The sequence below is a fragment of the Cibotium barometz genome, chromosome 61, assembly GCF_041138505.1.
Source record: "Cibotium barometz isolate CiBa-2024 chromosome 61, ASM4113850v1, whole genome shotgun sequence".
Lineage (NCBI taxonomy): Eukaryota > Viridiplantae > Streptophyta > Polypodiopsida > Cyatheales > Cibotiaceae > Cibotium > Cibotium barometz.
The window spans coordinates 21,845,141-21,868,526 of record NC_141106.1 but is presented as its reverse complement, the minus strand read 5'-3'; the positions used below and the strand labels follow the sequence as shown (position 1 = coordinate 21,868,526).

Sequence of the window (23,386 nt, the reverse complement as noted above, 5' to 3'; positions counted from 1 at the left end):
AAAGATACGAAAATGCGATACAGAAGGCTTGCGGCCATGCCAAGCCTCAAAAGGAGTAATAGAAACCAATGCCTTTGTGGGACATCGATTCAAAATATGACAAGCACACATTACTGCTTCCACCCAAAAGATATGTGGTAGTCTTTTTGCCTTTAGCATACATCTGGCCATCTCCATGAGTGACCGATTTTTCCTTTCTGCAACCCCATTCTGCTGTGGAGTGTAAGGAGTAGTATACTGATGTTTTATACCTCTACTCCCAAGAAAAGAATTCAGTACATGTGACATATATTCCCCCCCTCGGTCAGAACGGAGAGTCTTCACTTTGCATCCAGACTCTGTCTCACAAGTGCTACAAAGGCCAAAAATGCATCATATACCTGTGATTTCTGTGTCAAAGGATATACCCAGCATATACGAGAGAAGTCATCAATAAATGTTGCAAAATAAAAGCAACCACCTAATGACTTCGTCTGCATGGGACCACAAAGATCACTGTGTATAAGTTGCAACTTTGCAGTTGCTCTTAGAGCCTGATCACGTGGGAAGGAAAACCTGTGCATTTTTCCCAAAATACATCCTTCACAAATGTGATCTGGAGGCTTCTCCATGAGAGGTAGATCTGTAAACATATTATGTCGCTGCATAAGCATAAGACTACCAAAATTTACATGCCCCATGCGAGCATGCCATAACTCCGCATCAACCATAGCTGGAGTAAGAGTGAATGCATGATAAGCAGACTGATCCACTGGCTGAAATGCATCCAACTCATAAAGTCCATGACATAATGTACCAGTAAGCATCAAGGTCAAGGCATTTGCTTTGTCTCTAACCATGCATTTATCATCATCAAAGTGGACTTGCATTCCACAATGTGCTAAAGAAGAAATGGACAACAAATTCTTCTTTATCCCTGGTACATATAAGGCATCTGTAAGGCGGAGAATGGAGCCATCAATGGCTGTAAGCTGAATCTCCCCAATGCCACACACTGGATATGAAGCATTGTTGGCACACTGAACAGTTTTGCCAACAGGGGCAGGGCTAACATGACTAAACAAATCCCTGCGAGATGTGATATGCTTTGAGGCACCACTATCAAAATACCAAGTACATGCATGCTCTGTCATACTGAGTGCCTGTGAAGACCAAGAGGCATCATAGCTGCATGTATAGAAACAGTAATCCCTGTCCTCAACAAAAGAAGCAGTCTCTGGAGGAGCTTTAGGAGCATCATTAACAGACATCCCAGCTTCCTTTGCCTTCTCTTTGGCAATCCTCTTCCTACATTCCGTGATGTAGTGACCTGGCTTCTTACAGTAATGACATTTGCCCTTCTTCTTGGGCTGTCCATCACTTTTCTTGGTATCCTGTGAAGAACCACCATCACCTGAATTTTGATTTGCACTCTTTGGCTGAGATTTCCCTTTCCCCTTTTGACCTGTAGTAAATGCTTGTTCAGCATTTGTGTTCATATTCATATTCTTCCTCATTTGCTCCTCTTGTAGTAAGAGAGCAACAAGTTCCTGATACTTGAGGGGTTCAACAGCATTCCTCATGCTGAGGTTCAAAGAGGTATGGAAAGCCAAGTAAGATCTTGGCAAAGAGTGCAAGATGGTGGACACAAGCTGTGTCTCAGGAATAATCTCATCCACATTGATGAGTTGCTCTCTCAAATCCTGCAGCTTGTTCAAGTGGCTAGACATATCATCTCCTTCATTCATTTTCTGATTTTCCAGCTCTCTTTTCAAAAATGAGATCCTAGCCTCATTACGAGCAGCATACATTTGCTCCAAAGTCACCCATGCATTCTGTGAAGTGCCAGCTGAACGAATATGAGGTATAATGGACCTCTGAACTGACAATGCAATGAGTGACAACGCTTGTGCATCCCTGGCATCCCATGTCTTTTGAGCATTTGTTCTCTGAACAGGCAATGGCTGTCCTGGAGCCTGTACCTGTTGTCCTCGTCCACGAGCACCCCCTTGGGGAGGAGTCTCTGGAGCCAATGGACCTGGACGTGGTTCATCACCACTAACAAAATCCCAAAGACCTTTTGCCACAAGCACATTTTTCAGCATAAAACTCTACAAGGAGTAGTTCGTGCCATCCAATTTGTCTTCCTTAGACAAATATGTGAATGCATCACTTTGCTGTTGATTTGCCATTATGCTTTACGCACAATGTTGTACCTGTTTACCAAAAAACCCAAAAGCAAAAACCCTGATAACAACTGTACTCCACTGAATACAGTTTACCCAAATCTGCCTGCACTCTCTATCCTCTGAATGTGCAGCTTAATGCACCAATGACTGAGTAGAGCAGCAAATGGCGTACACAATGCCAAAATGCCCCAAAATTTGCTGCACCCAAACTGTGCAAAAAACCTGTATATTTCCTTGCTAGAAAATCTGCCTGTTGTGCCTGTATATTTTCACAGAGAAAATAAAAATGCCCAATATTCAAGACTTGTACTGCTTACCAGAGTTGAGATTTCAACGCAAATGACTGTTGTACTGTGCAGGTACAGTGTACTGTACGGAGCAGATTGCAGGTACGGTGAAAGTACGACGGATGTACTTTCAGACAGAGCATTGTACTGAACAGTGCGTATGGGTACTCTGCAGATCTGGAAGTCGCATAGCAGGTACAGTCGAAGCAGGTACAGTCCAAGCAGGTACAGTCGGGTACTGAAGCAAGTACACAGCATGCGCAGGTTCAGTCGCCAAGTACAGTCGCCAAGTACAGTCGCCAGGTACAGTACCAACTGAAGTCGGCAGTGAGAAGAACAGTCGGCGCTGACAGTTACAGTCGGCGGTGCTGACTGTTAACCGGCTGGTACAGTGCGACGGCGCTGTCAGGTACGGAAGCTGCTGTACGGCAGCGCTGACAGGTGTAGCTGAAGGCGGCGCACTGTGTAGTTGAAGGCGGCGCTGACTGGAACAGGAGCTGCAGTACAGTACGGGTACTGTTAGCTGCAGTCGGCGAACTGGTACGGACAGGTACAGTTGTACGGACTGTACAGAAACTGTACGGAGCTCAGGAGTACGGCGCTCAGAAGTACGTGCAGCAGCAGAGGCCGGCGCTTGACTGAATGTGTGTATGCTGTACGGGCAGCAGCAACAAGTGTACTGGTTGTGTACGGGCAGGGCAGGAGCAAGCTTCTTGGCTCTGATACCAAATGAAGACCTAAACAGGGTTAGGGTTAGGGTTTACAGAAAGAAAACAAGCATAGAAAACCAGCAGGGAGAGAACACGACTGCTATAGATATCTCAATAATAGAAAAATATGAAGTACAAGCCACATGATAGTGACCCCTAAAGGATAAGTGTTCACATGACCGGCCATAAATGTGCCGGGTGGACCAAAACACTTATAAACTGCATATAAGTGAAAATGAACTAAACTGGGGGAAAAAACCTCCACTAACTGAAGTAAAAAGTGCCCCAGTAACCTACTGATGATCACTAGCACTCCTCTGGGTGCATACACAGCATAAAACCCAACAGAGGTGAAATGGGGTATAGACTTTGGGATCCAGTGAATAGAAAGATTATACGTAGCAATGATGTCATTTTTGATGAAACATGCATGTATAAGGAACCTACAAGGCAACAAGAGCCTGGCAGAGTCATCTTTGATGATGATGGACATCATGGACAACAACCAAGGGCTGTAAATCAGCCATTACAGCAACAAAACCAGCCCTTAAATGGTGCTGAAAATGGTCCAAATGGACAGCCAAAGATGGCAGAAGATATCCCAATGGATATCCCACAGTTACAGGAGATACCGGGCATGATCTTTCAACCTTATGGCATGGAACAGGAGCCACCAATAGGTGATATGCAGGCTGGACAGCAACCTGCAAATGATGATCATTGGGTACGGAGGTCCACAAGACCCTCCAGACCCCCTGACAGGTTTGTTCCAGGGGTTGACTACTTGATGCTTACTGACTGTGGGGAGCCCTCTTGTTATAAGGAGGCTTTACAGAGGGCAGACAAGGCTCTTTGGGAGCGTGCTATGAAGTCAGAGATGGATTCTCTGCACAAAAATGGAACATGGAAGTTGGTGCATTTGCCTACAGGCAAGAAGGTTTTGCCATGCAAGTGGGTTTACAGGCTCAAAGTTGCACCTGATGCAAAGCCAAGATACAAAGCCAGGTTAGTGGCTAAGGGCTTCAAGCAAGAATATGGTGTGGACTTTGATGAGGATGTGAAGACTGCTTTTCTTCACGCTGATCTCCATGAGGAGATATATATGCAACAGCCAGAGGGTCATGCAGTAAATGGAAAGGAGAAGCTTGTATGCAAGCTGAAAAAGAGTCTTTATGGGCTCAAACAGGCACCAAGGGAATGGTAAATTTGATACATTCATGAAATCCTAGGATTTCAGAAGGAGTGACATAGATCACTGCTTATACACCAAGAAAGCTTTGGATGGCAGTCTATTGATCCTCATCTTGTATGTTGATGATATGTTGATTGCCGGGAAATCTCGTAAAGAGATGGATGCCTTGAAGAAGAGGCTGCATTAGACCTTTGATATGAAGGATTTGGGTGATACAAATCACATTTTGGGTATGCGGATACTTCGGGACAGAAATCAGCATGTGTTGTATTTGTCTCAGAAGGAATACATTGGCAAAGTTTTGCAGAGGTTCAATATGGAAGGGGGGAAGAAGACTAGTACTCCTTTGCCTCCATATGTGAAACTCAGTGCTATGGACAGCCCACAGTCGGATAGTGACAAGGCTGATATGGCCAAGATTCCGTATGCTTCAGCTTGTGGCAGTCTCATGTATGCCATGGTTGCTACCAGGCCGGACATTGCATTTGCAGTGGGAGTGGTTACTAGATACATGGCCAACCCTGGCAAGAAGCATTGGGAAGCAGTGAAAGGTGTCATGAGATACCTGAAGGGCACACAGGATATGTACATCTGCTTTGGCAAACAGGATGCATTAGTGCATGGTTACACGGATTCGGATTATGCCGGTCATCCAGATAACCGGAAGTCTACTACCGGTTATGTGTTTACATTCACAGGAGGTGCTGTGTCATGGATATCCAGGATGCAGAAGTGCACTGCCTTATCTACTACAGAGGCCGAGTATATTGCAGCCACAGAGGCTTGCAAGGTGGCATTATGGCTATCTCGGTTAGTGGTTGATTTGGGTTATACAGGGGATATTCCATTGTTGCATTGTGACAGTCAGAGTGCCATCCAGTTGGCAAAGAACCCTGTCTTTCATGCAAAGACGAAGCATGTGGATGTGAAGTATCACTTCATCAGAGAGGTGATAGAGACTTCATTAGAGAGGTGATAGAGAACAAGCTGATTCAGCTTGTCAAGATTCATACGGATGACAACCCAGCTGATCTGTTGACAAAGAGTTTGCCTCCAGAGCGGTTTGCTCATTGCAGACACTTGATGCGCATTGGATGAGGCCAGTTTCAGCCTTGATATGGCCTTGTATATTATCATGTACATGCTGATTTTTCTTTTCCTTCATTTAAGGGCACTTTGCGTTTAAGTGGGAGGTTGTTGGGGTAAAGGCATTATGCCCACCCTTATAGTGTGTACTAGCCCATAAGTTTAATAGTACATAGTACACTTAGTACTTTTAATGTACTAAGTGCACTATGTGTACTAGAGCAAATATACATGTGTGATAGGGGAGTCACACACTCATATTTTGTGAGTTGACTTATCCCCACATGTCTCTCTCTCTCTCTCTCGCTTCTTCTCTGCGTGTGTCTCCCACATGAAACCCTAATTGTTTCAGCTGAGCTTCTTTAGCTCCCTTCAATAGCCTTTGCCCACAATCCATGGGCTGGGCAGCCTGTATGGGCTGCCCCATACTTGCCCTACAGCCCTACGAAGGCTGTAACCTCCTGAAAATAGCCTTATTCTTGTCTTAGGACTGTCCTACAGCCCTTCCATGGCTGGTGGGTCCAGCCTGGGCCTTCCTGGCCCTCATGGGGGTGGTTCTACACCATTCCCATGCCCACACTCAGCTCCGGGGTAGCCCTATGGGCTGGCCCCTTGTCCTAACCACTATCTACTCAGTGATCTGGCATCCGGTACCATACCAGATACATAGAACCACTGACATCATTCTAGAGGGAGACTGTTTCATGTGCAGGATAGTGCACACTTTGTCAGAATATGCAGCGGAAATGATATCCAAACTTGGGTAGACAAGAGCAAGTAGACTGCAGAAAATAATCAGCACAAGAAACACAGAGAGATGTGTGTAAACTCTTCTCTATACACAAGATCTCGGAGATAACTGAATGAGAAAGTGGAGGAGGATGGGGGGGAATATATACAAGCCCATGAGGGCAGTCGGCCAGCACTAAAAAATGCCCACGACTAGGTAAATGTCCACGACTGCTGAAAAACAGCAGTCGGCCAGCATCTGGTGCCCCACGTCTGCATAGAACAAGTCGGCCAGCACTCAGACAGCCCACGACTGCTACAGATGCAGTCGGCCAGCTTCAGAGTGCTCCTGGCATCACCTGGCAGCCCTCCAGCCACTAGAAAAAAATGGGAAAAATAGGGAAAAAATACGGGGAGTGTGGAAAAATGATATACGGGCGGGCACACCCACAACAGAGGCCTTGGTGTATACAAATAGACAGGAGATGACTTCTAACACACTTGACCTTGAACTCATGTGCAGGACTATGCACACCTGACCTCGGATGATTGAGATGGATCCTCGGACTGGGCTCACATGGGACCAGTTCACCATCCCAGGTCACTCCCATTCCCATGCCCACACTCAGCTCCGGGGTAGCCCTATGGGCTGGCCCCTTGTCCTAACCACTATCTACTCAGTGATCTGGCATCCGGTACCATACCAGATACACAGAACCACTGACATCATTCTAGAGGGAGACTGTTTCATGTGCAGGACAGTGCACACCTGACCTTGAACTCATGTGCAGGACTATGCACACCTGACCTCGGATGATTGAGATGGATCCTCGGACTGGGCTCACATGGGACCAGTTCACCATCCCAGGTCCTGCACCTTCTGTACAGAAATGTCTACGTGGCATCCAAGTGCGGGATGCACGTGACATGTCATCTGTATGGATTGATATGGACCTGATTTGGGACTGTTTGGGCTGCCATGTAGTGGCACGTTTGCTGTCTGTACAGCTGCCCTGTTGACTTGTCAGAATACGCAGCGGAGATGATGACCAAATCTGGGAACACAAGAGCAAAAGCAAAAACGCAGGCAGAAAAAAAGCACAAGAGAGAGAGAGATGTAGGTGTGTAACTCTGCTCTATAGGGTCCTATATATAGCCCCCTAGAGGGCAGTCGGCCAGCATCAGGAGTGCCCACGACTGATAAAAAAGACCCACGACTGCATAAATGCAGTCGGCCAGCAAAACAGGTGCCCACGACTGATCAAATCCAGTCGGCCAGCAGCCCTGAAGCCCACGACTGATGTAGATCCAGTCGGCCAGCAATAGGGTGCTCCTGGCATCACCTGGCAGCCCTCCCAAGCCTCAGAAAAATGGGAAAAAATAGGGGAAAAATACGGAGAGTGGGGAAAAATGGGAAAACACCTCATAAGGGCGGGCACACCCACAACAAAGGCCCTGGTGTATAAAACTGGACAGGAGATGACTTCTAACATGACTTGCCACTGGCCACCTTGTAGGGTTGAGAGAAGTACACAGGAACACTTGGTCGGGTCCCAATCCACGCTTTCAAGGGCCCCCACTGCTGGCTGGTGTATTTGCTCGATTATATATCAAGAAAATGGATGTACAACACAACTTACTTACTGTCCACATGTATGGACTGATATGGACCTGATTTGGGACTTTTTGGGCTGCCATGTAGAGGTGCGTTTGCTGTCGGTACTCCGTTGTGTTGACCTGCCACTGGCTGCCCTGTATGGTGTGTTTTCCTTGCCCAGGAGCTACCATTTGGCTGCGTTTGTAAGACCTGCAAAATGCTGCCTGCTGGCTGCCCTTGAGGTGTGCATTAACACCACAGGTGCCTGGCTGAAGATGATGACTTGGTTGCCCTTCTTCTTGGGTGCGTTCTCCCCTCCTGGATGCACTATGGCTGAGGGTATGTGCTCCACTGTTGGGCTTTGACAAGAGGATAATACTCAGCCCCCAAGCCACTATTTATAGACTTCTGGCTGATCTAGGGTTGGCCCAAGCCTCCATAAAAAGGTGTGCCAGTTGGCACACATCCACAAAGCACTCTGCTGACTCCAGAGATGTCTGCCTGTAAAAGGTCCACCCTATTCTCCCATGTCCAGACATTACCCAATGCCTACTTAGGTCCTGGACTCAAAGGGTGCCTATTGGCTGTCCACAGCCACCATGGCCCCTAAATGACCATCGCTAGTGACCACATGACAATGTGGCTTTCACACATGGCACACCACACTTTCCTGGGACTTGGGCAAGGACTTGACCCTAGACTTGGCTGTCCCAGACACCCGACCATAATAAGTGTCCAGTAGGCTTGTACAACATTATCTCATGCAAAGAGGGTTACAAAGGACATGCACAACCGGACCAAACCCTAATGACCTAGATGGCGCTTGGCAATCTGTCCCTCACCACATGCTCAAGGCCCATAAGAAAAGGGATCCTCTGTCCTAGATGAAGGAAAATGTCCACGTAGCACCCTAGGACAGATGGTGCACGTGACATGTTACTCAATTGCCTCTTTACGTGGTGTCTTTGTGAGTAACATGGTTAATATATTAGCTTTGCTGCACTCACCAAGAACATGTCGGGTTACATTTATGCTTTGTATTTTTCAGCTAAATTCTCATGTGGTTTATCTGCAGTACAAACGATGATGTTTTAGAGGAATACAAGAAGAACTATGCATTGGAGCAAGAAGCTAAGAAACAACTGTAAGTGCTTTAAGTTGTAAGGGTCATCCTCTCTGCTCAACTTACAACTGAACCACAACGAGTTTTGCAAGTTCTTGAATCAGACTTACGCATTTTTGAGCTCTATTCTTCATGCTTGAGATACTAACAACAGACAGCTATGACACCTTTGTGGGATCGAAGAAGTTGCAATGCCCAGGGACACAACAAAACATAGATGCGTCTTAGTTGGTATCTAGCACACGGTAGTTTTAAGGAGACCAAATGTGGTTCTTTATTACAAGCATTGTGTGCATGTGTGCACATGCTCATACACTATGATAGAATACATCATCTTTGTGTTCTTCACCATCATTATGGGTGCTGCCGCTGCCTTGAACTGGTTTTTGCGATACTATTGTTCTTTAGTTTCAATTTCAATTGTTGCAGTGGGTTACAGGTCTTGCCTTCAATGTTACTGGAATGACACATCCCCTTATTTTTGTGCATGTGTGCATATGTCATGATAGAGATTGTCATCATCACCACTGCTGCTGCTGCTTTCTAATGGTTTTTGCAACCTCATGTCTGCCAAGTAGTGCTCTTTTATTTCTTGGTAAAAAATCTAGTATCATTTTTATTTCAACCTCGAGTGTTGCCTTGCCTTCAGGCTTCAATCCAACTAGAAATGACATATCCACTTATATTTGATGTGTGTACTTTTAGCTTAATGTGATTTTTGCATGTGCGTGTCAGAATGTGCACATTTCTTAGACCATGGCTCTTCTATATTGATTATGTAAAACAATGCCATCTTGTTGACTTGATATTCTTGCAGTGTATTAAAAAAAGTGTAGGTGCATATTCAACTGTGCATCTATACAAAAGCCATAAGTGTACGGGGTTCGATGTATCATTAATCTTGATTGTCAACATGAACTCATTGGGATATTTTTCTCAGCTGAAGTATTGCTAAATGAAATTTATAACTGTGTTTGGAGGCGACTTGCTCCTCTTTTAGAAAAGTATACTCTTATCATAGTATCAGCTGTACTCTGGTATATACTTTATATTATAATGTACTTGTTTTCAGAAATAGTTTGTAAAGACTCGCGCCCTAATTTAAGTAATTGCAGAATCTTGTGTGTGTTATGGAAGAACCAACAATATAGCTTAGCAAGGTATGACTTGTTTGAGATGTACATGATGATGCACTGTAAATTGTAATATGCTACCAAGTTAATCTCACACTAAGTAAAAGTTTGTATTCATAGGCCCTCAGAAGCAATGATCAAGGAGCTTAATTTTGTTTGGAAGACAATATTATTGCATTTTAAAAAAAAATTACTCCATTATTGCATTTTGATTAACCAACCTGTACTCAACACTATTATTTCATTTTTATAAAATTTTACACCATTATTGCAGTTTGATTAACCAACCCAATTCCTTTTAGAGACCTGTTTAAGGATAAGCTGGGGTTACAATTTTCTCGAACGTTGCTTAGAAGTATTAAATTTATATCCCCCCTTGGAAGATTTGATAATGGGTTGAGTCTCAAATTCAAGGTAATGGGTTTGACTCAGAGTTGACACACTTCCTCATTACAAGACCCAAGGAACATTTCCTTTCTTGGAAAGGTTCTTGTAAATATAGGAATATAGATTTGTGTAATTGGATGCTCTAGTATGTTGTATTCCAATGCAAGGTTTGATTTATGTACTTTGGATTCTCTTTGTAATATCGACTGTCATAAGCCATATGGTGTCTTGCATAACTTGCTAGCAATGGGCTGGCAGCCGTGCTTTGTCCCATGCTTCACCATACTTACCACCACCTAAAAGCTTGTAAATGCAGTCGCAGCTCTACCATGCCAAGCAAGAAATTATTTGGAGTCTGTAGGTTTTAAAATTTCAAACTTATCTTTTATTGCAATCCTATCATTAGGGTTGGGTTTTAGTGAATTCCCTTCTCCTTTCCCTACTAGAAGTTCGCTTATATGGAGCTCAACATCTTTGCCAAGCATTTGAGCTATGCCGAAATGATAAGCCAAGGTGGACTTGCAGTTTGTACAAAGGGGTTATGCTAGGACTTACCTTGTAGTTAACCTTTGATTAAGTTCACATTGCTAGGCACCATATTGTGTGTGGATGGGGATCTGCTTTGCAATACCTACACAAAGAGATTTACACCATCTCCTCCCTTGGAGGCAAGGGTGTCTTGGGTGAAATTGCACTACTCGTTGAAAGTGCAGGAGCCAAGCTTGAAATTCATGCAAAACTTCATCTTTAGAACAAGGTGCTAAACCCTTACTAACAAAACCAGGCACAAAGTTGTATCTCTGAGCCCCCCTTGCATGTTGTTCCAATGGGTAAAGTTATGCTGTAAAGCACCATATCCTCCACACTCAAAACCCAGTTTTCCAAGACGTGCATATTTTACATCCTGTAAGCTTTTTTTACCTAAGCCTATCTAACTAGAGGCCTTTCATGGCTCTCATAGTCCCCTTCTCTTTAAGCCCCCTCTCCTTTTGCTCAATGGCTCTTCCATCATCACCAAAGCAAAAGTGTTAACCACTTCCCTCGCTCGTCCTACTGTAAGGCGCTCACAAACTTTGTGTACATTCTTGTTTTAAGACATGAACTAATGGCCATGGAGCTTTCTTTACATTCTGTCTGGCCTAGTGTGAATGCTAGCCATTTGTGTATAAGTCAGTTTTGACAATAAGCAAGACACATTCATTCTTTGTGCGATGAAATACTTGTGAGCTCTCCCGCTTCTCTACTTGCTTGCTTACTTGTGTTTTGTTGGATTCTTGCATAGTTTGATGGTTTCTTACATGAATAGAATTGATTCTCTCTCTCATGATCTTTTCCTCTACCCACTTCATGTGAGAGAGAATAACTGCGAAGGCCACTTCTTGCCTCCATCTAGGCGAAGGGAACTCTACCTTCACTCCTTAAGTCATGGAGTTGCCTCACTATCACAACAAGGAGAGGATGTGATCGACACGCTCACATATCCACAAGGAAAATTGCATGTATGGCTCTACCACGAAGTACAAAATGGCACTTCTTTTGGCATAGGCTAAGGTAAGTTCGTGTCGTGAACGTATTTGGTTGCGACAATAGGGACTAGCCTAGCTCCTATTTCTATCCATTCGTGGATGTTGGGTTTACCCAACATTGCATGGTATCGAATAGACCATCACAACTTGAAAGATAATCGGTTTTGAAGTCTTTGGTTGCTTTTGTTTTTGCTATTTGATTTTGTTTTGTTTTAGGTTTGACATTCTATTTGAAATATTCAAAGGGAAAAATCTAATTTCATTAGCGATTTCCATTAGATTTGAGCCGAAGTGGCTTATAGGAGTGATTATCACTTCAAAAGCATAAGCTTTGAGCTCCAATTGAGTAGATTAGGGTGTGTTTGTTATTTCCTTTGATTTTGTTCATCCATTGTTAAAATTGGTAGCATAGAGCATTTAAAATCAATAGAGATCAACTAAAAACAATCCACTCTTGTATAATCATCCATAATTAGGATTAGGAATCTTAAAACACCCGATACAAGAAATATTAAAATTTAAAAAAAAACTGGGAAAAAACACCTCGAGTTGGGGGACGTGAGCCATAGCCTCGTAAAAATCAAATGTAAGCCCAACAAATGTGAATCTACAAGGACGTAACATGAGCCTACATGGATGTGAAGTGCGCCTATAGAGATGTGATGTGTGAGTTTACCTAGCCAAGACATAAGCCAAGTACAAGACATGACAGGAGCCTCTCTAGGGCAGCTGAACTTAATATTGTACTAACAAATTAAAAGTGGCTTGATGACTTGTAAGGATATTGCTACCCATATTCTAAAAGAATTTTCTTGTCATACAATATGTACCAACATTAAATTCCAAGAAAAATTCTTGTCCTTTTCAATTATTGGGATATTAAAGCCAAGTATTGCCTGACCAACCCTAACATAGGCATGGAGCCCTGTGGTTGGACACTTCGTACCCAACTGTTCAAGTCAAGAGCTTACGTTAGCCTTCTCGAAGCATGTGTCGTTGGGTCCTTCAAGCAACAAATGCAACTTTCCATTGTGGGTATGCTAGCTTGTCTACCGTGTTCTCACTCTGTTTGTCACACTTGAATGCTCCTTGCCAAAGGGGTGAAGGGAGAGCTTTCACTATCCAAATGGAGGCAAGAAGAGGTGATCCTTCACAATGGTTATCTCTCAAAAGACGAGAAAAGAAAAAGCTAATGGAAGAGAGAAACCTACAATCACCAAGACCTATTCAAAGAGCTAATGGAAGAGAGAAACCTACAATCACCTACACCTATTCAAATAAGCATCCATTAAGCAAGTAATGATACAATAGAATGCAATCAAGCAAGACGAGGGAAGAAGGAGAGCTCACAAGAAAACTATTGCAAGGGAATGATTGTGTGCTGTTTCTTGTCAAAAGTGACTTATAAAATGATTAGTTTTCACAATAGGCCAGCCAAACTTAAAAATGATCCGGTCCCTATTACTAGTCTTAAGAAACTATGTATGCTAAGTCCGTAAACTTTACCTATTTGACATTAAGCAACTATGTGCACTAAGTCTGTAAGTACTAGTCTTAAGCGACTATGTACACTAAGTCTATAAACTTTCCCTATTTGACATTAAGCACAAGGTAAGACTGCTTTATATATTCCATCACTTTCTTACAAAGTTTGGTGTTCATTTGAGCAGTTAAGATGGCAAAGCACCTATGGTAGGTCGAGCAGGCAAAGCCATAATAACCTATGGAGTGGCTAACATACCCCCCTTTCTAAATGGTGACCATGTCCTCACATTACCTAAGTTGATTGGTGGTGGAGCTACTACTAGGAAATGGATGGTGTGGATGGCTGCCATGGAGTTAACGGCGGTTGAGATTAAGTGGTTACTTTGGGACCGATCTATAGCTAGATGCAGGGCAAAGTGGTGGGAAGATTTGGGCAGCCGTGATGGCATGCAACTTGTCGAGGCAACATGGAAAGTGATAGGCAATGTAGAGATTCTTTATGCTAGGCCTCCATGGGTTGTGAAAGTGGCATGGACTCTTCAACATTAGGAAATTGGGAGAAGCGGCCCACACCTTGTGATTAGCAAAATGAGTGTCAAGACTCTAGGCCTCCATGGGGCTATGGAGGGCTTTTTAATATTAGGTAGTTGGTAGAAGTGGCCCACACCTTGTGATTAGCAAAATGAGTGTCAAGACTCTAGGCCTCCATGGGGCTATGGAGGGCTTTTTAATATTAGGTAGTTGGTAGAAGTGGCCCACACCCTGTGAATGGAAAAATGAGTGTCAGGATCCCATGGAATGATTGGCATGGATAGATGGCAGTACATAATGCCTTAGCACAACATGGTATTATGCCTAGATCTCATAGTGTGATCATGAGAGATGAGGCTTCTTCATGGCGAATATGTTAGCCAGGGCAAGGTTTTATTGGTGTTGAATTAGAGTCAAAGCAAAGGACACATGCATGATGACTCATTGTTGGAGATACCTCATTAGGAGGCATTAGGACTCCAAAAGGGCTCTCTAAGGATTCCTAATTTTAAGGGATTAAAGCTAAAAATATAGAGGCTTAAGGGAAAAAGGCCAAATGATGATCCTTGTTCTTAGGATCTTTTATAAACTTTATATTCCCCCTACTTGCCTAGACTTTACCTTATTTGTAGGACCTAAAATCAAAGATCCCTCCCAATCATTACCCTCCCTCAACCTACTTTTTATATATACAAACATTCCCCTCTTTTTACTTTTTTTGAGTTTTAAACATTCCCTTCAATTACTTTTTGATTTTTTTCCCCCAATCTCACTCCTCTCTCTTGCCACACATCACCAACTTAATGGGCGTTTTTAAATGGAGCCCAAAAAATTAAAATTTTGACTTGTTAAAATTTTGACACGTTCTCCCTTAAAAACTCTCTCCCAACATATATCTATCTTAAAAGTTCATTTTTTCTTCTAATTCTCTCTCTACAAGTACTCTACAACTTCAAAGCAAGTCGATGTACTTTTCACATTTTGAGATTTTCCTATACCTAATTCTCACATCTAAAAAAAATTTAATTTAAGAGGGTCCAAAAATAAAATTTTAAAATATGTAAATATTATGCTAAAAATTTACATCAAACTTTTTTTTGACACTAACTACTCAAAGAAAACCCCTAATGCTTTTTAACATATAAACATTTCTTCTTCTTTACTTTTTCAGACTTCAAACATTCTCTCTCATTTCTTTTTGAGTTTTTTATGTCCAACCTCTCTCCTCTCATCACATCAACATAACCGAACCTTCCCACCTGTAGTGTCTCCCATTAACTACCCAAATTGCCACCTCATAAAAAATGTGTATAGGGAGGGAAAAAATCACTTTTTTAAATTCTTTTATCTCTAAAACTCTCTCTCAACCTATGTTAATGATAAATTTTCAAGCATTCTGTCTTATTTCTTTTTGAATTTTTATTTTCAACCTCTCCTGTGTCTTGTCACATTAAGACAAGCTTTTTGAGTCATCATAACTTAACCTTTCCTCCCCTAGGGTCCCCCATTAACTACCTAATTGCCACCTTATCAAAAATGTATTTAGGAATGGAGAAAAAAAAATAAAATCACTTTTTCTCATTTTGGCTCTTGTTATCTCAAAAACTATCTCCCAACCTATGACAATGATTAAAATCCATATTTTTTCTCATTTTTCTTTAAAACTCCTCAAATAATATACAAGCGTAACACTCTAACCCTTGTCTAATCCATCAATCTGCTCTAGTTCTTCAGAATCACAACATTATAATCCTAATGAAAGCCTTACAAGAAATCACCAATACTATAATGACTCACTATGTAAACGTAAGCTTGATGTGCATATGTGAGTTCTTGAGGAGTACGCATGTTTCAAGCATGCTAACCCTAAACAACCAATCCCTCATACTATGCATGTATTAAGGAGTGCGGAAAAAAAGAATGTAGATCTTTGGATTGATGGTCCTCTTTACCTCCTCGATCTACCCATTCAAGATACTCCTTCATTCAAGGACTTGTCCACATTTATATAATTTGTGGGTGAAGGGGATAAGGGATTATTGGGCTATTGTAAAAGGCTATCCATGTGTGGAGCATTGCAAAGCCAATATCTACATCCTCAACTATAAGACATAAAATCAAATCTAGATTAATACTAGAAAGCATTAAGGGCTAGAGACCAATCAAAAGATGAAGGAGATAGACTCCACAAATGGAGAGAAGGATGCACGTATCTTGAAGCTAGAAGAGACCTTGAAGTGGTTAAAAAGTACCCCAAATGGAGGTAGGAAGCGCAAGAAAGTGTTAGCATCAATTGAAAGTCGTGCAGTGGGCGGGAATTCAATCCAGAAAGTAAATTCGCACTATACTTCAGCTCAATTGTTCTTACTTAGTGCCATTAATTTTTAATAGTAATTATGGTTTTCTTTGTAGGGATTTTCTTAAAGAGAGTTGTGATAATACCAATGATGGGTGGAGAGATTTGGCACGTTCATACATCAAGCGGTCACATCTTATCCCCCTCCTTCATGATCCTACTTGTAAGCCCTTACAAGTATGTGAAGCATGCGACAAAGGAAGTTATGTCGTCGGACCTCACATACCTTCTTAGCTCAATGGACATTCAAAATGCATGCGATGAAGCTGGAATCAGTACCAAGGGCTATGAGGCAATACACCATCATCTAATTAAGGATGCCCTTCAGAAGTGTGGCATTGCAAGTAACTTGTTTCTAGTTCCTAGAAAGGTCATGTCTGCGAAGAGAGTTCTAATAATGATGATGTGAAAAGATGCGTGGGGTAGTATTTCCATGTCAAAGGCACATTGACACTATCAAGTCCTAGGGGAAAGGCCAACAAATCATCAATAGTCTCTCAATATGATGCCTTCATCACAACAACGTTTTTGTGAATAGCTGCAATAAGCCATGGTGAAGTTCTATCGCCTTCCCTTGCATGGTAAGTTATCTTTCCTCTTGCATTTTCTGGTTTGAGAATTACTACCCCACCTACAATCACAAAAGGATATTCATTTGTGATTTATAATGCGCATTTGTGCTTAAATTGGATGAGTGCCGGATAATCAAAGGGAGAAGGTTGGAGCGTATGAACATCCCCTTGATGAACACTTCGATGAATGAGGCAATGGCACATGCATGGGACACGCGAGAACAAGACAAAGCACCCTAATTCATTTAGTGTTAAATTCGAGAAGGAAATATGGTAGCTTGGATCCTTTGAAGTATCAAAGGAAACATATGAGGTCTTAGCTTGGATGTTTGAGAGAATTCCACACATCATAGAGGTAATAAAGGATTAACTAAATGGCAAATTGCTACATGTAGAAGAAGTGGGTAGATTCAATGTGTAGTGGCATTTGGGTGGAGACTTGAAGACCATCAAGTGCATGGTTGGTTGTCCCTAAGGTACCTCTACTCGCTATCCTTGCCCATTTTTCATGGGTGTAGAAAGCAAAGGCAAGGCAAGGAAAAGGACAAAGGCAAGGAGAAGTGTGTAGAGGATAAGGACAATCATGTGGCCACTAAGAAGGGAAAGTGGGCTAGCTACACAAAGGGTGCTACCAAGGGCCAGGGTGCTACTAAGGGGAAGGGCACTAGAGAGGGTACTACCAAGGGCAAGGGTACAACTAAGGGGAAGGGCACTACCGAGGAGGGTGCTACCAAGGGGAAGGGCTCTAGCAAGGGGCAAGGATGCCACCAAGGGGAAGGACACTAGCAAACAGAGTGGAGAATGCTAATTATGGTTACAATAGATTCTTATAGAGACCAATTTTCTCCAAGGAAACAAAGTGATTCTCATCTTCGATTGATATAGGGCCACTTTGGCAGCTGCATGCTCAGCTCCCTTTAAATTTTAGAACCTTGACGAGAGGACTCGTACATCACACTACCAACTATCATGGAAGCTTTGAACCTGGGGGCATGGGGAACTACATTCGTAACTTGGTCTAGTAAAAATAGCCTTTTTACATAACTCCCATAGTTGGTTCTTATACATAGTAAAAGGTTGCTATACAACATAAGGTGCAATGAGCTAGAGTAGTTTTCAAAAGGCTCCCAAGTTAAGGAACCTCCTGCCAAAGCACAAGTGCATAAAGAAGCTAAATGAGAGGCGCTATTCTCTCTTCCCAACATTAGCAAGATAACAAAGCTACTATAGTTATTGATGCCTTGACCACTATGCGCATCCTTCAGAAAGCAAGATCTCGTTCCTATTAGCAAGGTGGCTTCTATAATCCATACTGCTAGAACACATTAGGTGGAGTGGGCATGGTGACCACCTTCTTCATAAGCTTACCCATAAATCTAGCAGCCATAGCACCTTGCATTTGTAGAATGGTGCCCTTGAGATTCGGTTTGAAAATCATGTTACATTTCCACAATTTGAGAACCACCCATTATCATCTCTCCCTATCTTCATCTTCTTCACCTCTGTAGTAGCAAGCCATTGTGTAGTTTGTTTTTCATGATTGCATCCACATACTTTGGGAAAAACTCCCTCAATGCTAGAGGCCTTCTGCCCTCTTTTTACTAAGCGCTGTAGGGCTTAGGGTTTCCATCAAAATTTTATATCATTATTTAAATTACCTTATTTTATCTTGTTTTCACATTAGCCGTATTATTGGCCATCCTCATTACACATCAACTACCAATTTCATATCTTAAACCATGTGTAAGAGTCAAAGAAAGTAGACAAATAAGTGTCAAAGAAAGCAGTGTGTTGGAGTTTTCACCAGATGAAGCTTCTACATGAGCCCACCTTTTACTCAATGTCCATGCACGCTACCTACATATATATATGGGATCTACATTTAATAGACACATAGGCATTGCTTTTATATAATCCGACATTAAGCCTCATCATGGATAGCCCTCCAGGTACATTTCTAGATGGGAGGACGATGGTGTGGGTGCAAGCCTAGCCCATGGTATGACCCCTTGCCCAAGCATATACCCCGTCATGTCAACGACGTCCTAGACCTCCATGCCAATCATTTCCATGGGATCCTAGAACTCATTCCACCAATCAACAGTGTACGGACCACTTCTACCAAGGTTCCACAACACATCCAAAACCAAAAAAGGCATGGCATGAAGCATCTCTACATCACCTGTCACTTCCCATATCGCCTCAACAAGCTACCAACCATCAGGGTTGCCCATTTTGCCCTGTGTTTGGCTACAGATTGTACCCAAGCTTACCACTTAACCTTGGCCGCCAACTCCATGGCATATCCTGGATAATCCACAATAGTTCTCGACACAACAACTTCACCACAGACTTCACCGACTTGGGTGACATAAGGATGTGGTCACCATTAGGAAGGGGGCTATGTTAACTACTTTATTGGAAAGAGATGGAATTACCCTTACCTATGTATTGTTTCCTTTACTTTCCTCTTAAGCTCTTCACACGACCTAGCACTTTGATACCATGAGAAGAATGTGGGGGAGAGGGAGAGCTTAAGCTCCTTGCAAGCAAACACATACATATACAAGAGTAGAGCACACAAGAGATATAGATGGCTAAATTTCCTTCTATTCTTTTCTCTTCTCTATAGCCATAAACTAAAGAGATAAGAGTACATACAATAAGGGAAAGTACTCTCCTATTATAACATACAAAGGTCGATCCATAGTATGAACCCTACTATATGAGCTGGCACTAAAACTATGTAAATGTTTGAGCGAGAGATCTTGAGCTTTCTCTGCCAAGGGGGGAAACTTTAGAGCTCTTTTTGACCCACTTTCAATTGTACGATGCCATTGCCATTGATAACTATTCCTGCATTGCATTCGCATGTGCTCTTTAAGCTCTCCTTCTTCTAGACCTTTGGTTATGGTTCGTGAGCCTTTTTAGGGGCTACTGTAGCCCTCGGGGCTTGTGTCTCTTTGAGGTCTTCATCTTCTAAACCTTTGGTTCTGCTTCATGAGCCTTTTCAGGGGCTACTATAGCATTTTGGGCTTGCACCTCTAGCTCTTTGGTTGATTCCATTGAAGTTGAATACTAGGCTTTTTGCTGATTGTTGGTAGTCTTAAGTGTTTGTTTAGCTACCCTTGTCTTAGCTTGGAGACTTGTAATGGCATTAAGGGGGACCATGTGTGGAAGAGTCCTCCTTGTACACTTAACAAGTTAAGACTTATCAAAGTAGAAGTAGATGCTTGTGAGTACACTACATACTACCATATAAGATAGAAAATTTCAAATATTCCTCCAAGTTTTAGGGTCATATATAAAAACATTCACCCACCCATCTATACTTATACTATTTTATTGGTGTCTTATTTTTACCCTAGTTGAGGAAATAATGGGAATCCCTTTCTTTATGAGCTCTAAATTTGCTTTAGCCAATCTTCTCCTTAGAGGCATAAACCTTGGGTCTATTCCATGGCGATCTTCTCTATAAATAGTGGCCAATTCTGGTATCTCAAGGAAAGGTGATTTTCATGCTAGTTGGATGTCGAAACATTCTGCATAGTCATCAACAATGGGCTTTATCTCTTCATATCATACTGTTTGTTCTACAAGGTACTTGATCCACAAGTATTTATAATAGTAATAGATAATGTAGACCATAATTTTGATTTCTTATAGATCCGGTAGGTTTGGATTAGCTAGCTTGGTGTAAATAGCCACCATTTTCCATAGTGTTCCTTCCCTTGCCACCCACCATTGGCATTAATTACAACATACCAAGCTTTGGAGCTCTGATGGGGTCTATTGTTGTAGAAGCTTCTAGCAAAATTGGCATTATTAGATCAAATTGTATGATTTATTGTAATGCTTTTATCATGAGCATGGGCAATAACGGATTACCTATTCTGATCGTTAGTTCATATTCACTGGCTCTTGATATATCTAGGATAACATCTTTACTTTGAGAAACAACTATGGTTCTTCAAAAGGAGATTCTTGGTGTGAAGGATAGGTTGTAATTGTTGGCAAGCATAACTTTCAGTAACCCCTCAGGGTCTAGGTAGTGAGAAATTCAAAAATTGGGAAAGAAGGAGAAGGAGGGTCAGTATCTCCTGGGTCATGAGTATTCTCCCCCTTCTTTATTTTCATATTTTCTTAAGTAAGAGAAATTATGGGCCTATGGACGAGGTTAGTATGTTCTTCTTTTGAATCTTTGTCCCTTACCCCTTCATCTAATGGTGGCTATGGTTTTTGAGAGAGAAATGAATCATGCACAACGTGTATATCTTCTTCCTCATAGAATGAATGATATTCTATAAGCTCTTGATCAAAATCATACACTAGAGTAGATGTTAAGGTTGTTAGATGTGCAGTAATAATGTCATATAGCTTAAGAATACTGTAAGGATGATACATGGTAGTATTATATATTAATAGATGGTGGTGTGTATCCCATGCTTCAAACCATCCCTCTTCCTGCATCCATTCTAAGATTTTATTTATCTTTGGAAGGGGAGCTATGGAAGTTTCTATTGGGTTTCATTAAGTCTAGAAGCTCTTTCCCTCTTGGTTAGTAGAATGTAATAATATTCTACATTATGATCTGAAATTTAGTATTATTGGGTGGAGGGAGTAATAAGGGAGTGCAACAAAAATCAACAAGTGCTTGAACGTCTTGGCTGCACATATCCATGTAGTCGCATTGATTCCTACATGGACATATGTAATGATAGGACATATGCAATATAAGTATATGTAGGATAACAATGAATCTATAGCAATTACATACATTGAGAGAGAGAGGCTTGGGAGCGAGGCCGAGAGATAGGGAGAGCATGAGCCTTCAACATAAGTAGGGGAGCGAGTGATATTGATTCTCAAGAGAGGAGCAAGATCTTATGTGATTATGAGAGATCAATGAGAGAGGTATGTATGTCAATGAGAGAGTAGGCACGATCTGTTTCCTTCTAATGTTTTAACCCATTAAATGCCATTGCTCGTGGGGTTTACTTGCTTATATTCTTTTATGCACATGCCTCTGTGTGTGTGTGTGTGTGTGTGTGTGTGTGTGTGAGAGAGAGAGAGAGAGAGAGAGAGAGAGAGAGAGAGAGAGAGAGAGAGAGAGAGAGAGAGAGAGAGAGTGGGAAAGTCTCAAGAGCAAGCATGCTTAAAAATAGATTTGTTTCCTTCTAATGTGTTAAATTGTTAAATGTAATCACTTGTGGTTTACATGCTTGTCTTCTTTTATGAATGGAAACAAGGAATGTGTGTGTGTATATAGAGAAAGCATGATATTTTCTTAACTTTCATAGACAATCAGCACAAAGATCACATGCAATATGCCATTGACCAATGCATTATGCAATGAAGATATTCCTTGATACTATGCCAATTGTCAAGAGAACATTGGTACATAGGAAATCTGAGATTTGGTCACTAATACAAAGGAGACTATCATGCCAAAATAAAATAAAATTTACATGCATGGTTGGGATTAAGGCCAATTATGGACACATATAAGGTGCTTTTGGATGCCAAAGATGCTTGGAAGCAAAGGGTGGTACTTGTGGAACATGCAGAAGGCAAATGGGTACCAAAGGAGCTCTTGAGTAAAATCTACAGATTCACAAAATCCTAATTCAATAAAATTACATTAGGGATAGAGTTTGGGTGATTACATAGGCTCTTAGTTATCCCTTACACCTTCCAAACAAGCCTTAAACTTCTCCGTTTCCTACATCATTTGGATCCTCAACTTGCCATTTTTCATTAGAGGCCCAATAAAAAATAGTGAGCTATTTGGGACAAATGACATCATAGGATGGATGTAAATCATTAGGGCTTCCCAAAAATCCATAGTACACCCGAATCCGATGTCGTTTGGGGGGTCAAACCTATATGGTTGACTCTGACCAAAAAGTCAAAACAAAGGATATATGACCTTTGACTTTGGTCTCTTAGGCATAGTTAGTACTTGTCATCACAACCCCACACATCAAATTTCATCTAAATTCGATGACTTTTGAGTACTTTATAGCCTAATTTTGATTTTCAGTAGTGTTGCACAAACCCTAAAACAAAGAATATTAAAGCTATTCGAAAATCTTATGTTCTTACATATTTGCATTCTATGCCACAAGATCTTTCAATAGATCCCTAGATCATCAAATTCCAACACCATTCAAGCCTTCTACTAGCCATTTTCCATTTTCAGTCATTATGCCAAGTGGGCGTCCATTCAAGTAAACGATGAAACTTCAAAAGATAAGGGAAGATAGGGAAATGGTGAATGAGGATCTTGTAGAGGATAGTGATGAAGAGGATTTCAAGGACATGCAACCAAGAAGCAATGTTTTTTCCAAGCAACCTTCTTCAAGCATATTTGGTGTACAAGGACAAGGCTTCTCTCAAGCAAGGCCAGCCGGGAGATTCTTCATTTTCAAAGGCAATGGATGGAGATGCCTATCAAAGGCCTTTATATTTGAGAGTCAAGACAAAGGACAATATGCTTTTGAA

At 41.9% G+C, this 23,386-nt stretch overlaps 1 protein-coding gene across 4 annotated transcripts in view; it reads left to right on the top strand.

The window, feature by feature from the left end:
• Positions 1–9,743, top strand: part of LOC147604667 (Cytochrome c oxidase biogenesis protein Cmc1-like protein) — a 36,430-nt gene extending 26,687 nt beyond the window's left edge. The window contains exons 3-5 of one of the 4 annotated variants that reach the window (XM_086794822.1): positions 8,845–8,913; positions 9,402–9,487; positions 9,710–9,732. In XM_086794822.1, the coding sequence (XP_086650948.1) occupies positions 8,845–8,913; positions 9,402–9,487; positions 9,710–9,717 (163 nt within the window). In that variant the 3' untranslated portion in view covers positions 9,718–9,732. Of the gene's footprint in view, positions 1–8,844; positions 8,914–9,075; positions 9,334–9,401; positions 9,598–9,709 lie in introns of those variants that run through there. The other 3 variants (XM_086794824.1, XM_086794821.1, XM_086794823.1) reach the window with 3 other exon arrangements.
• Positions 9,744–23,386: the final 13,643 nt, after the last annotated feature.